The 15,354-nt window shown below is 42.1% G+C and overlaps 2 protein-coding genes and 1 long non-coding RNA gene across 5 annotated transcripts; 1 reads left to right on the forward strand and 2 right to left on the reverse strand.

Annotated features, from left to right (window-relative positions):
• Nucleotides 1-371: 371 nt before the first annotated feature.
• Nucleotides 372-7,421, forward strand: LOC128303128 (PAS domain-containing serine/threonine-protein kinase). Its single transcript, XM_053039986.1, has 6 exons — nucleotides 372-379; nucleotides 636-851; nucleotides 913-2,503; nucleotides 2,576-4,454; nucleotides 4,525-4,683; nucleotides 6,604-7,421. The coding sequence occupies exons 1-6, from the start codon at nucleotides 372-374 to the stop codon at nucleotides 6,954-6,956; spliced, it is 4,206 nt and encodes a 1,401-aa protein (XP_052895946.1). The 3' UTR covers nucleotides 6,957-7,421.
• A 165-nt stretch (nucleotides 7,422-7,586) lies between these two features.
• On the reverse strand, nucleotides 7,587-13,643 carry LOC128301906 (oxysterol-binding protein-related protein 2). 2 transcript variants are annotated; one of them, XM_053038578.1, is made up of 7 exons: nucleotides 13,532-13,643; nucleotides 9,987-10,109; nucleotides 9,706-9,919; nucleotides 9,294-9,634; nucleotides 8,993-9,218; nucleotides 8,570-8,922; nucleotides 7,587-8,500 (listed from the first exon to the last, which is right to left on the reverse strand). In XM_053038578.1, the coding sequence occupies exons 2-7, from the start codon at nucleotides 10,088-10,090 to the stop codon at nucleotides 8,395-8,397; spliced, it is 1,344 nt and encodes a 447-aa protein (XP_052894538.1). In that variant the 5' UTR covers nucleotides 10,091-10,109; nucleotides 13,532-13,643; the 3' UTR covers nucleotides 7,587-8,394. The 2 variants fall into 2 exon arrangements, with proteins under 2 accessions (XP_052894538.1, XP_052894537.1); XM_053038577.1 differs by lacking the exon at nucleotides 13,532-13,643 and adding an exon at nucleotides 11,634-11,744.
• Nucleotides 13,644-13,908: 265 nt separating this feature from the next.
• Nucleotides 13,909-15,292, reverse strand: LOC128301907 (uncharacterized). 2 transcript variants are annotated; one of them, XR_008287357.1, is made up of 4 exons: nucleotides 15,064-15,292; nucleotides 14,759-14,854; nucleotides 14,323-14,492; nucleotides 13,909-14,124 (listed from the first exon to the last, which is right to left on the reverse strand). It is a non-coding gene; the product is annotated as an uncharacterized LOC128301907 (long non-coding RNA). The 2 variants fall into 2 exon arrangements; XR_008287356.1 differs by having other exon boundaries at nucleotides 15,048-15,292.
• Between the last annotated feature and the right edge of the window lie 62 nt (nucleotides 15,293-15,354).

Below are 15,354 nucleotides of genomic sequence, written 5' to 3' on the forward strand. Positions count from 1 at the left end.
ACCAAACAAATGCTAAGGGAAGATCGACATAAACAATGCGATGACAGCTCAAAATGACGCCTGACAAGTGACAGTAGAATTCAAACTGTTTGTCCGAAAACTTTAATTTGGCGGTAAAAATTGTTTGTAAGCAACCGTATCCGTTCTTATCACAAAGTTTTAATGTTTAAAGTTTTAATCATTCAGCCTTTCTAGCAGCTATCGGCAACGTACGTGCAATGGTGCGGAACTATACATCCGCATCTTTCCAAAGTTATAAATTTGCAACGAACTACAGGCACAAGGAAGCATTCCCCAGATAAAGATTGAACACTAACCGGAGTGCGATTGCATTTGGTTAATGTAGTCAAGCAAGGACACGACGTTGTACAATGGACAGGTGAGTAAAAGTAAACACATGAAACACGTACGTATCCGTTACACGCTTGTAACCCGAAATGCATCATTGCACAGTACATGCGCAATGGTGATATGTTGGGACATATCGATTTTCGATTTCACATCAACTGTCATTGTTTCCTCACATCGATGTTATTCGAGTTCAGGAACGTTTTGAGTCGATTGTGCTATATACCAGCGAACACACTTCGAAACGAAAATGTAGACGAGTACAGAGGCATGTTTTCTTAACTATCCAGTTGCAGCATTCACACGGAAGACAGTGGGAAAGAAGTGCGAAATGAATCAACACGATGCAGCAGAGGAAACAAGCAACTGCTGAACATAAACTGTACAACTAGCAAAAAACGTACTGCATTCCGTCGGTGCCGTCCAAGTGAGGGATTTTCTAGACCTGAATCATCTTCTAAACTCAAGCCGTACAATGCATTCACACCGTTAAGCGAATTAAGGTGAGTTTTTGTGCAGGGCATGCGGTGATATGTTTTTTTTTATGCTACGGTGTATTTCTAGACAAATCTCCATTTTTATTCCGGGGCCTAATACTTTGTGTAACTCGTTTGAGGCAAACCAAAGTTTTCCGCGTATTGGAAGAAGGAGCATCAGATACGGTGGAGGACAGCTCAGTAGAGCTTCGTTGGTAGGTAAAATAAATTCATCGGTACGGCTGAGCTGGCACTCAATGGCAAACATGGATCGGGTCCGCGTGGACGGCTCCAATGGTGTTAGATTCACGGCTTTCCGTCCGAAGGGAAGCTGCTATCCGCACGGTGTAGCGTCACCGTATAACAATTCTTACATTGCATCCACATCGGAATCGATTGGGCGGCTTCCAAAAAGTGATATTAACCCGAACAAGGCTGTCTTTACCATCGACTCGAAGACGTCCCGCATACTGATTGTGAATCGAAATGCCTGCGAGCTGCTAGGATACAATTCGAAGGAACTGTGCGAGATGGAGTTTACCAATTTGCTCTTGAACAAAAATAAGATGCACGTGTCGGCGTTGGCAGAAGGTCAGCTGAACAGTGAGGATGGGACGGTGATTATCTTAAGCGGAAAAGTGGTCGAGCTGTGCACGAAATACGACAAGAATGTAGCCGTTTCACTGTGGGTTCGGCAGATCGACACCGAAGGGCAGAGATGTCTGGCTGTGGCTGAACCAGTGGAACGACGAATAGCCCTAGTGGTGATCGATCAGAACGGGTACATTGTGTCCGCCGACAATGAGGCCTTGATGCTTTTCCAGCTGGATTCGATTGATAAATTTGGTGGAATGGATGTCACGCTTCTAATACCGGCCATCCAGTTACCAGATCCGGACTCGAGTCTTATAGCGAAGCATATCAGAAAACAGAAGGCAACCGGAAAAACTCAGGATGGCGTTTCCTTTCCATTGTGTTTGATGATTTCGCACCATGAAACCGGCACCGACACCACGGACAGTGGGCTGTCCAACCCGAACGCTTTACTATACATGGTCACCATTTGGGTATACACCAATTTGTCCGGGTTACTGGTTATCGATGAAAACTCCGTAATAGAATCGTGCAACCATCACTTTTCAATGCTAATGTTCGGCATCCCGCAGAGCAAAACGATCGGAGAGCACATCACGAAACTGATACCTAACTTTGGGCAAGAAACCGATTGTTTGACTAGAAGTCGAAACGCTACGCTGTCCTCTCTTGACAACGACGAATCGGAAACGGAAACGGATCATGTGGAACTGGAGAATAACAAGGGAGAATTTCTACAAAGTGCTCTAAATGATATACAAACATCCCATTGCGATAATGCTAGTCCTGTTTTGGAGCCGCGCAAGGTATGTCTGGATTTTACGAACGTCTCACACACCGGGAAACGATCATTCAACAGTAGTGCGATTGCTGTAACGAGCACGCAACCCGGTGGATCAACGGTACGGGACGGTCCGGATGTTGAACAAGCGATTTGTATTGCTAGCGATTGTACTACCGACGAGCCTGGAAACCAATACAGTATTGTGGTAACCTCGGAAAAGATTATCTACGTAGAGGACAATAGTGAAAATAATCGAAACTTTGCAAACGTATCAAACGCACAAAACTCCCATGCCTTAAAGGTAAGAACGTGTTCGGTAGTAGCGGTATCGAGAGCTTCTATATAGTTAATGATCGATTTACTATTGTTTCAGCCGTGCACTTCTTCATTAGCGCAGACGCCCCTAGCAGTATCGGGATCCATTACACCATCCGCCAACAATGCATCAGTATCACATAGTGTATCAGCATCTAACGCGTTGGTAGCTGCCGAAGAGGTAGCGAACAAGTTTAATAGTGTCTTAGCATCGGAAGAATATGTTAATTTATCGGAAAGCGATTTGCTCACGCCAGTCAACGAAAATTCCTTATGTATGAATTTGTTAAATTCGAAAAACGTGTCAATCAACGTCACTAAAAGTCCTCTGTACACCTCGGAGGACATAAATGTGGCCCTGATGAAGGACAGCACACCGGCCAGTGCGCCTCCGGTTATGGTCACCCCTCGATTCATCAAACCGTACGAACTTGCCAAAGGAGGAGCAGGTTCGCTTGTGACTTCCACACCGGATCAGCACAAACGGCATTCGGCCGGAGGTATTAACGATTTAATCCGACAGATGGGAATTTCTGCAAAGCGAATGTCTTATGTGGATGGAAAATACCGCGGGGAAGCGATCCATTATGATGGGAATGTGATTGATATTATTTACACCATCTCCAGCCAGATGCTTCCCTGCGGTCGTAAGGTGTATTGCATTTGGATAAGCCGAGATCCCGAATCGTCATATAACAATCTGGAGGAGGCAAACGTCACGCTTACTTTTAACAGCATTACCAGCACGATCGATAACTCACTGGGCCAACCAGGGAAGAGCACAAACGCGGCGGCAGCTACAATTGCTGCAGGTCAAAGCCGACCGAATTCTGTCTCGCTGGTATCACAATGTGAAGAAGAGCAAGTGTTCGGAGAGTACAACAAACACTACACAACGATAAAGCAGATCGGTAAAGGGGCTTACGGGTATGTGAAGCTAAGCTACCGCAACACGGACCGACTGTTGGTGATATCGAAGTTTATACTGAAAGAGAAACTGTGCTCCAATTTTATGATCGCCACTGAGGATAAGAAGGAGATTCCGATGGAGATATATCTACTGACGCACGTGAAGCATCCCAACATCGTGACTGTGTTCGATGTGTTTGAAAACGAGAAATTCTTCCAGCTCGTCATGGAGGTGCACGGCTCGGGAATGGATCTGTTCGAGTTTATCGACCGACGGCCAGCGCTGACGGAAAAGCTCGGCTGTTACATTTTTCGCCAGATCGCTAACGCGGTCGATTATCTGCACTCGCTGAACATTTTGCACCGTGATATCAAGGATGAAAACATTATAATCGATCAGCATTTCCACGTGAAGCTCATTGACTTTGGGTCGGCCACGTTTATGCAGGAAGGCAAACTGTTCTCCACCTTCTATGGTACGACGGAGTACTGCAGTCCCGAGGTGTTGGCGGGTAATAAGTATGCTGGACCGGAGCTGGAAATGTGGTCGTTAGGAGTGACGCTATACGTGCTTATGTTTTTCGAAAATCCCTTCCTGGATATCGAAGAAACGCTCAAGTCGGAATTAATCATACCGCAGGAGATCAGTCCCGAGTTGGAGTACGTTTTGCTGGCGCTGCTCGACAAAAATCCAAAAACACGAATAACGATGAAACAATTAATCGGTACCGAGTGGTTGACTCAAGACATTAATCCAAGTGCGTTCAACTTTGCCCAGATTGTGCCATGCGAGCCATATGAGGTGAACCCGGAGAAATACTACAACGGGCAGATTTATTCTAGTCAAACCGGGCTTTCCACGTCGCCCCATAGTTTATCGCTAGTGGACGATGAAGATGAAGGTGATGATGAGGATGACGAGCCTCATGCCCACATTGATGATTCATTTGTTGATCCGGAAGAATTGCAGGACGATGAAATTTGTCCTCTATCCCACGACGATGAGAAACCATTAGAACAATCTTACGGTGTGTATCCATTACCAGCACATTTCTGCAAAAAGCAACGGAATTCATTTGTACATTTTGTATTTTTCAGAAATATACAGTGTACGTGATACACATGCTGGTACTACGTTGGCCAAAGGAATTAATAATCTGTCTCTGCACGAAAGTAATGAACCAAAATCTACAGCTTCGTCCACCAATCACAACAATCCAAAGGATTCTGCCGCAGTTGCCGACGTAATTAGAGCAGGTAATTCCAATCCTTCTTGCGTCACGTATCACGAACATTCTGTACCTGTCGTTGTTTCGTGCTGTGGTGGTGGTCCCCTGTCCGAATCTTCCTTTGTAAATATTCCTACGGCAGTCTGTGCTGATGGTGATGGTGAGCAGTCTCGCATAGAAACGGTCGCCATATCTAATCCCGCCACCAGCAACATTAGTCCCATTGTATGTGTAACCGATTATGTGTATAAGCCCAGCCTGTTTGATTGCAATGTTCACGTAACAACGAATGCTGCTCCTTCTGCGGCGATGATCACAAACACACCTTCGCTGTTGTCCCTTCAGGGAATCAGCAACGAGGAGAACTTTAGACAGTCGAACAAATGTGTCAATGGTCAGTCCTTGTGTGACTCGAGTTGCTCCACTACGCCATCCTTCGCATTGCCAGCTTCTTCTGTGCTGATGTGCACCATGATGCCCTACTCGATGTTAAATAGTGGCGATAGTTGCTGTAGCAGCAGCGTCACTACCATGAGTAGCTGCTGCAGCTTTGAGGATCATCATTTACATTTTCATTGTCAGGATAACAGCACTAGCAGTAGCGCTGCCGACACGCCAACAAACTGTTGTTCGCAAGAGCTCATCCAACCGCAGCTGTGCACAAAGTCTACGCTGCCACGGAAGCGTACCTATGACGATTCATCCTCGAATTTGGTGCTTTTGGACGCGCGGCACTATGCTGCATCGTCCTCTTCGACCAGTCCCTGCAGCTCGCTCACTTCGTCCAAATCGGAGAACAACATATTCGATGGAAATTTCGCCACTTTCAGCTCGATCTATGACGTTGTCAGCATGGACAGCGTTACCGATGCGGGCAACGTGACGGCACCAGATCTGTCGGTTATGCTTCCATTCCATGGCTGTGCTATTACCGATCTTTCCCTGCCTCCACCGATTGCACCCGCGGCCACATTGCAAGATGTAAACGTCGGGCAGATCGACCCGGGCCGTTGGCGTGTGGGTAAGAAATAGTCTGAATAATTAATCTAAACTTCCACCTGGTAGCACATAGCAGACATGTAGGTGGAACTTTAGTTAACGTTCATACGGTGTATTTGAAGCATCTACCTAATATACTGAAATATCTGCAGTTTTCTAAAGTCCTGCGAATCTGTGATCTTTTTTACCACGAGACAGCCATTTGCTTGCATTCTTCTGCGCCGACCCAGCCATAGTTTGGGGCGTAACAATTTGCAACGACACAATTTTTGATGATTATTTTTTTTGCTACAAAACAGGTTAGCTTTTTTGGCCGATGATGCGTTGGTGCAAACTTTTTATGCGTAGATTGCGACTTTTTGTTTACCAACACTGCAGATGGGCAATTTTTCTTAGTGCATATACATGTGTGTTAAAGAAAGAAATTCAATTTGACCTAAAACTGCGTCTGCAGTTCAAAATTCGTCTGGAATGAAAACAAGATCGTAATGATCAAAGGGAAATAATTGTAAAGAATAAAATTGTTATATGTAAACTAATGATAACGTTTGCCAAGAGAAATGTAGCAAGATGTATTACAAGGTAGTAACAATTGCTTTACAGCTTTGGGTCAATAGTATTACTGAAGCTTTAGTTCCACAAGGGTTCAAAAAGGAACGTCGATGAAAATTCAATTCCTCAATAATATGTTCATCTTTGTTCGGTTCTTGATGTATAATGCAACTTATGGTGTTAGTTTGACTTATGTAGTTTGAGTTGTATTTGTATGTTTGTTTGACTTGTTTTCAAACTTTTGAAATATGTGTTCTACATGTCCTGGTCACAATTTGTTCATTACAGTTCGACTCTCTGTTCTATTATCTTTTATTTTCTGAATCCGGAACTGCTGGCACGATTCCGTGCACTTTATAATTGACCATCTGTCGCTACTAAAATGGCGAACGCGTAGATTCTTTAGCGCACTATGATAAAGAAAAACAGATTATTTCAAGCATTGTTCAATCAGATCAGACACAAATGCAGCATCATCAGCCCGGACAACACGAGCTAAGCGAGGGTGATGAAGTGCCAATATCCACGAAACGAACGAAATGCAATTTGGTCATGATAAGACAAGATTTAATGGAAACAAACCGGCAACAACAGTTTCATCACGATGATGATGGTGGCACGAGCAATAGTGATAGTAGTGCTCTGCATCCGATGATACTAGTCGTAACGGGGAAGGATGAGAGCAATCACACGATTGATACCGATTATGAGAATGACACTTTCGAGGAGGAGGACATCAATGACCGTTAACGAATGCTTTTTTATCGCAATTGGTATAGACTCGTTCAAATACGGCCTTTTACAACGGAAGCGTATGAATACTTAGTTATAGTAAGTGTTACTATCTGAATTCTTTCACCTAGGCACAATCAAAGTCACATTAGAGCTAGCCGGTCGTTAGAATGAAAGGAAAACGCAGCTTCAAGATCGAGAAGAAAAACCAAACAAACGGTGATGCTAATCATGCTGTGTAGACTAATTAGCACAATTGCTGAAATTGGTGATGTTAGGACAATGCCGCCAATTGAATGCTGTTTCTACATTATCTTTTAATCGTCGCTGCAAAACACGTACCACGTTACATAGAAGAGATATAATTTATACTGTTGTTACAATACACTTGTGGATGATTAAAAATGTATAAAAAATACTCAACAACATGTTATTAAAATTGTGGCGCACTAACACGTTGTAAATAAGAATACAAAAACAAAATTTGTCTCAGTTCTTCGTTCGATGAAGATGATCTGTACGTAGTTGATGGTAGACTCTTTGTGTGTGTTTTGGGATTACAAACAGAAAAGAGTAAGTACAACCAAGTACCTATAATTTCTCAAGCATTTCGAATGTAGTGCATGAGTAAAGCTTCGGAGTGCAGTGGCTATGTAGATTTTATTAATCTTATACAGTGTAACATTTCTCAGCGTAGTTGAGAGATACATTTACATTTCTAGTAATAGATACTCTTTAGTAACTTTACGTTACAGTTTCCTGTTTTTTATAGACATTTCAACAAACCATGCTATGTTTAATGGGTTACTATGGTTCGATACACCTTGTTTAAGACTCTCTACGCTCTATGCCCATCTCCTTTGCAAGCATATGTTCTGTCTACTGCCTTTTAATGACCTTGTAGATACTACTACAGAATAACCGGTTGTAACTACTTGAAATCGCAAATCAAATATTATGTATGCTGCTCAAATCGTCCCAGTTTTGAAGCGACACTCTTTGCAATATGTCATTAATTGACCCAAACTCATCCCCCGTTTTCATTTTTTTGCGGTTTGATAGTAGGTTTTAAATACAGCTTCAGCATCATTCTCACACGTTAATGGTTTGTCTTACATTCTAAAATTATATTGTCCCAAGTGTTTCCGTATTGGTTCCCGGAAATGTACATTGTTGCTTGTACGCGCTTTTTAGTCGTATTTTCTTATCATAACTAAAAGTAGCTGCATTTCAGCGGAAATTGTAGGAAATGAATATAGCTTGTAGGAAAGCAATGCAAATAATATTTTCACACTCATTCTAGTTCTTCAATTCATTATGCTTGGCTCTGACTGCCTGAAATGGAACGAAAAATGGCCGTGATTGTTTCAAGGATAGTGGTAGAGGATCGCTTTTGGGCCTTTTGTATTCTTATCTCGTTACATGGAGTATGCCGTTACATAGCTTGGAAGAGCAATTAAAATATATCCAGTTCCAGATTGTCATCGTTTCGATCCCAATAGCCTCCCTTGTAGATCCAATCTTCCTGCTTCGTGTGCGGATTGACGCTCTGGTTGAACCAGCTGCAAAAACAAAAGAAAGATAGTGGTTTAGTTTGTACGAATCTCTAAAGAAGTTTTTCATCGACTTACCGGGGAAAGATCACCAGCTCCTCTTGTCCTCCTTTTTTGCTTTTCTTGCGATTTTCGCGCTGTTTTTCTTCAAGTCGCGTCTTCTCAGCAGCCGCACCATCCATATCGCCCTGCTCTAGTTTTCTGATGTCAGGCCGGAGACGGGAATCCGTCGGGCACAGTGCACGAGGTTGCTTCATGTGGTCCTCCAGCTGGTTCAAGGACATAGCAAAGTTGGTGAATTGGTAGTACTCGGCCGTATTCGGTGGACGTGATTCGGCTTCCCAAAGTGTGACAGAGTTTGGAATATCGATCGAATAGGTGGAATCACTCTTGGGAATATCTCCTTCTGATGGTTCCGGTGGGTCGTCCGGCTAGAGCGAAAAGGCAACAAAAGAACTCATTTAACGGACGAAATGTTCCAGATTCTATTTGTCCACTTACCTCTTGTATCGAAAGACTTTTGAAAGAGCTCATCTTCAAGCTGTTCAGTTTGGACAGCACTTTGCGAGGAGTATTTCCCGGCGATTCGTTGGGACTCTTGCTGCGTTCGTCGGCGTTACGTTTAAATTTGTGAGCATTTTCCTTGATGTATTCCTCGTACGAAACGTAGTCCGTACACTTGATGAACTCCGTCCATTTGCCGTAGAGAAAATGCGTTTTGCGTTTGCTGCAATGACACAAACATATATCGCTCAATTTTAGTCACTAAAGGCTGGTTCCATCCTGCCGTAGCCGTTCTTACTTCCGGTCCGTGATGTATCCCTCCACGCGGTGTAAATCTTTGTTGTTCCACCCGGAGGGTTTAAAGTTGAGTGTGGCCTTCAGACCATGCTGGTGGCTAACGACCTCCATCATTCCGTACTGTTCGATCCACAGCTTGCCAACGATCACGTTGTGTACGCAGCAGTTCACATTGCTCCAGGAGTAAGCTTCATTGAGCTTTGGGAACTCCACTGTCACGACACCTTTCGGTTGTATTTCGACACTTTTACCCCAAAACTTAAGCTTCGGATGAATCGAACCATGGAATCGGAAACTTTCCGAGTCGGCATGGAATGCGGATATCGGTGGATGATGGGATACCTGGAGGTTGATCAAGTGCGCGATCAATGGGTTAGATGCAATGTTGTCTTTGGTAGAATCATCCAACTCACCTGCTCGCATATGATACGAAACTCAGAACGAGTGAGTTCGTACGTTTCACCCAGTAACGGATTGAACGGCTTCCCAAGGCGCTCCCAGTTGGAGGCCAGCGCTGAGACGGCGAACGCGGAGACGTACTTCAATCGCTCCAACGGAGTAGCCTGCTCGGAAGCCACTCGTAGCAATTTTGCGTACTCCATATACTCGGTCATACGCTGCAAAAAGCTGGACAAATTATATAGGAATGAGTAGTGGAACAGATCCGCACAGAACATTCGATCTAATGCTTTACCTTAGTGGTTCATTAAACACAACCGGCATCGTGATTTTGCTAAGTTCCTTTCCGATGCAATTCTTTAGTACTGACCAGATGTTGAAGTCATTGCGCGAAAACATAGGAACCGGAAGCGATGTTCTGGAAGTACATGAATACAAATGGTGCTATACTACCACTTTACCCGACACCAGAGCTCAGCCGCCTCATGGTGGTATGGTGCGATATAATGTGATAAATATGATAATGGCAAAGAGCGATAAATCGTATCGATAACAAGTGTAGTGCTCAAACGTAGATATATTGTTGATAGTGGAAGTAGTGTTTATTTTATTCGGTATAATTTCCTGTTTATACACACAAATCAACGTTTGGTTTTAAAGTGTTTAACCTTTCATGCTTGTTATTGGCTCTTGTGTTTTTTACTATACATTCTGCAAAGGAAAACATTGTTGTCTTATCTTCATTAGACATGCGTTAGAAAAGTTAGATGTTGATTTATTCTATACAATGCCTTTAAGATCATTTACAAATTTCCGCATCGAGCCCATGTTGTCTCTAATAGCTAGCTTTACAGCAGTATGTAGATGTATGATCAATTGATCATGTTTGGTTAGCCTCGTAGCTTACGTTGGCTAGGTTGGTGGTGCTGAAGGCGAAAGTATGCGTTAGGAATAGGGATTAACGGATTTAAATCTAAAACACATAGAATTACAACATTAATTACGGTTTTGTGTTGTGTCGAATAGCTCACTTGATAGAGCTGAGCGAAAGTGAGCTTACACGAGCTATCGGGAAGTCAGCTGTTGAGTTCATTCGCTCAGAAGGAAGTATCGTTGAATCAGCGTTGAAGTCTCGAACCAATGATATTGGAATTTTAATGACATGATATGAGATTTATTGAGGATAAATTTACCTACGATTAACGGTCGCTCGTTCTATGATGTAAAAGTAGAATTAGTATCAGATGATTTTTGATGTGGAAAAGGTACAGTTATAACAGATGGAGACTTCAACGAATGGTAGGAGACGATTTTATGAGTGACGAGCTGTACGATTGTTCCTTCTGAGACGGAGCATGCCACCGGTCGCTCGATAGCTGGCGCATTTCTCACTTGCTCGCTTTACTGACACAACAATCATTTGTTTAACATTCAGTTAAGAAAACACAAACAGTACTAGATATAGGGTAACTGCTCGTTGGTTTTCGACTGGATCGAGAGACAGGGACATGATGAATTAAAACGTAAAGTCCAAAGTGAAACATCGATAAGAAACTACTTTTCTGCGTTTATATATCTTTGATCATTGAAGCACATTAACAAATGGTAACGAACAGGAAAACAATAACAACACCCGTGAAGCGTGCTTTTCTTCGGAATGTGTGTGTGTGTGGATTGTTGGGGTAGGTGGGTGGTTGCGTTAGATATGCGTGTAAATGCAAAAAGTCTGCGCTGTTTGGAAGTATTAACAATGAAGTCAATGCAATTATTTCTGGTAATACATATATGTATATTGTTAGCTATAAGGGTTGTTATGTTTTGGAATAGTAGTATATCGAGGGCATATTGTGTAAAGAGATAGCTTATGCAGCTAAATTCGGTTGCGAGCTAGTCAAAAACGGTACATTACAAGCAGTTTGATATATCATTACGTCATATTTACCTGAGATTGTCACACTGGCCATTTTTTTCATTAACAACTCTCTCTGCCATAATTAGCTGAGCGACTTTTCTCACCAGTATATGAGCAGATTTAAAATGCCAAAATAATGGTAAAAAGTACTCTATACGCAACGCCTTTTTTAATTCTGAACAATTCGACAACCCACTCGTTATTAGTTCCTCTTATTATCAACGCTTCGGTTGCGCTGGTTCGAACTTTCGGTAACTTGCTTAACGCGCGTACTCGCTCTTATACTCCGTGTTTCGATGTTTCTAGTCCAATAGACGCTTTCATTTGGTCACTATCGGTTCCATGCAAACTAAAACAAAGAATAATTCAAATTATTTGTTCGTTTATACTTTTTGTGTGTGCTTTGGTGTTGCTTTTGTCACACTTGAGGAACTGTGTAAGCTAAACAAATTCTACACCAAGAATCGAAAGCTGCAGCAGCTTCAAAACTAAAACAAAACCGGAACATAAATAGATATGCATGTTGCATTTTATTTTTATCTCACCGTTACGTAGCGTTAAAACGAAAAAAGGGCCTATCGATAAAAAAAAATTGAGGGAACAAAAATATAATGGCTTTGCACAAACTGTAGCTTATTATCGCAGAATAGTACTGCTGCATAGAAACACTGGTTATCGAACAAAATATGCAATCGACCTTGACGTTTTTGTGCCATATTTGTGCGCTGCATTTGACGGCAGCATGTTGCATTCTATATAGACTTCCTTAAAGGGTTGTGCGCGCGTATATAATGGAGAGAAGGAGATATCAACACGAACTTGTAACGGACGCGCGTACAGCCATAACGAGCAGTCGACTTGCCGATTACGGTTACGATATGGACACACCAAACAATGTACAATCAGTATAGGATACACGAAGAGAATAGGTGAGTGAGAGTTGTTAACAATGAAGATGATGAACGAAACGAAAAAAAAACACATTTAAGACAAAGTAGAGATGTGAGGTGGTTGAAGTCACGATAGCCCTACGTATGTCATGTTCAGTAGGCTATGCTATTGCTATCAATTGCAATGGAGACGCCAAGCATGGGTAAATTCTCATCGTTCTCGGCGATGGGGTGGTAGTTTCGCATTGCTATCGAATGCTGTGACAACGACAAAAATGATGTATGTGTAGCACTTACAATCGCCTCATACAATCCTAGCACTCTATGCATTTGTTTCCAAGCTAATCCTGAAACGGTGAGTCCTCCGTATCCGTGGAGTTGCACTTGCTATACAATAAGGCTACCGTGTCACATTTTTCAGCTTCAATGATGTTACATTTGCTTCACTAAATTGTCCCAAACGATTGAATGATCTCACTTGCACTGTATCTCTGTTGTTTTCGTCAGACAATGAATCAGCAGTGGGCTGGTTAACTAGAACCCTAACAAATTACCACTAGCTATGGGGACCTATTTATTCGGAACACTGCCAATAAACCACTTCCATTCACTATCACGAGCAAATGTTCAATCGGTGCGTTTTGCCGAATGTTTGCCCCACTGATGATGTGCTGAATGCAAAATTTTCTCTCATCCTTAAACCTTTTTGAGCGTGTATTGGTAAGGATGAGCAATCGGAAACAGCTGCGCGGGTGTATGCGTGCAATAAGGAAAGTGTGGCGGAAAAATGCAACGCATGCGCACTGTTACGGTATGTTAATCTCTCTTTCTCCTGTGATCGATCCTGTGAACAAGTGGCCATCGAACTGTGTATACACACCACCAACGCCCTAGAAATTCCATTCCTATTCTTATGCACTTCCTTTGCCTTGTAAAGGAATGTGATTTCGGATCTACGCATACAGATGATGGGGAAGCTGCTTTATGAATTTGGTTATTAATTGTCTGTTGCACTAGATTTTGTACTTTAAAATTCACCTTTAACCACGTCATGTCGGGGCTGGAAGACGAAGGTCCTCTGGGCAAAGGGTCTTGTTTAGTCCTTGCCTCCGTATTCACGTTCAGTTTTGTGGTGAAATCTTTCGATGAAATCTTTAAATTTTGTCAAAAGTATACTGGGAACGTCACAATTCACTTTAAAATGCAATTGTTTGCAGCTGATGTACCGCAAAACACGAGGGTGGCATTTAGAATGAGCAGCAAATTCTCCTTCACGCTTATCACCCACTATAAAGAGCATCTAGTGAATATGCGCCCACGCTCTATGGTCGAAGTCTCTCACCTCTTTTATATAGCAATCTCATTATTATCATCTACCCTTATTTAAATAAAATAAAACGTTTGATTTGAGGAGGTTGTAGTTGATATTTTTCAGTTTTTGAAAATGCGAACACCCGATGGGCTGTGAATTGTCCATAGCGTCCATAGAGAGAGAATTATCTGTTGTACAACATATTTTTATGGAAAGAATTTTCCGATTGTCGGCAGTAAAATGGAGAGCATTCATTTTTGAAACCCATCTCATTCTGTTGAGCTTCGTATGGACCCCCACCAGTTGAACAGCAGAACTTCTGAAAAGAACAAACATGAAAATGTGGTTAAACATGTACAAACATTCATAACGAGAAGCAAATGTGTGTTTTATTATTTCAGTATTTTACAATAGCTTTATGAATCATTATGATTTCATTAGAGGTGTCAGAAGTAGCTAGTAACTGTCATCAGGGAAGGATTTACTGTGTCGATAGAAAAAAATAATCATATTTTACCTGTAGCGTCCAATAACCGGCACTGTTAACCATAACTACTGCGGATTATGGAGAAAGTTCTACATTCTTTCCAGGATACATTACTCTGACAGGCGTCAGGACACATCACACCACATTAGATTTATTTTTCCATGGGTTTGTTTCTCCTTTCCATCAATGAAGTTGAACGTCTGAAAAGTACAAAAACCAGATTTTAGTTTACCAACTTTTACATACATAAAAAGAAACAATAGTGAGTTTCATTAGTTCAGTAGTTTGTAACAGCTACGACGAATCATTATGAATTCATAAGAGGTGTCAGAAAATAGCTAGTTATGATCATCAGAGAAGCTATAACTGTGTAACATAAGAAAACGTCTTCATAATTTAGGATACTTTGGATCACATTTTAACTGGGGAGCAACTGAACCCTACATCTGTATCTTCTATGTCTTACCTTCCATGGTGGCATCTGTGAGTTGTCTATTTTTAGTTAGGCCGTATTCCGGAAGAACGCCGCACCATCATGCAGCATCTATGCACCATCATGCATCTATAGGGAGAAAGCAAAGGATTAAGATTGGGAGCTAGTTCCGAGTTCATTTGGAAGATGATCGTAATGCTTCAGGTATTGTTAAGCGTTACAAATCAAAGGAAATTCATTTGAGGTGTCAGAAAATTAGAAAGCTATCTTAATCATCACATTTAAACTGATGAGCTGTATGTATGGTTTCTTGAGTCTTTACCTGCGATTTCCATTACCCGGTTCTATTGGCCAAGTCATATTGCTGTGTTAAGATTTCGATAGCTTTCCAAGCCATTTGCGGGATGCGCCATATCTTGCCGGCAACCGACCTAGCCATTCACAACCATTTTATTCACAACTTTAATAATCCAATAGGGAGATCGAAAGGATACGCTAGCCTGGTTGGTGATGGATGCCATCCCGTAATCTTAATCGTTCCATTTTCAACAACTGATTGAAAGCATACGCACGTACGAAAGAAATGTGTCATTTTCTCCTTCCATTTCCGCTTATACCCAAGCTGTCAT

This window comes from Anopheles moucheti, chromosome 3 (assembly GCF_943734755.1).
Source record: "Anopheles moucheti chromosome 3, idAnoMoucSN_F20_07, whole genome shotgun sequence".
NCBI classification, from domain to species: Eukaryota; Metazoa; Arthropoda; class Insecta; order Diptera; family Culicidae; genus Anopheles; species Anopheles moucheti.

Bases quoted from the DNA above. Each gene is read 5' to 3' on its own strand.
- LOC128303128 (XM_053039986.1), top strand. The intron at 2,504-2,575 runs GTAAGAACGTGT...CTATTGTTTCAG, and splicing joins AAAACTCCCATGCCTTAAAG to CCGTGCACTTCTTCATTAGC. The intron at 4,455-4,524 runs GTGTGTATCCAT...TGTATTTTTCAG, and splicing joins ACCATTAGAACAATCTTACG to AAATATACAGTGTACGTGAT.
- LOC128301906 (XM_053038577.1), bottom strand. From the start codon at position 11,683: ATGGCAGAGAGAGTTGTTAATGAAAAAAATGGCCAGTGTGACAATCTC. The intron at 10,110-11,633 runs GTAAATATGACG...ATGTACTTCCAG, and splicing joins GGCCAGTGTGACAATCTCAG to AACATCGCTTCCGGTTCCTA. The intron at 8,923-8,992 runs GTAAGTGGACAA...TTTTCGCTCTAG, and splicing joins AAAGTCTTTCGATACAAGAG to CCGGACGACCCACCGGAACC.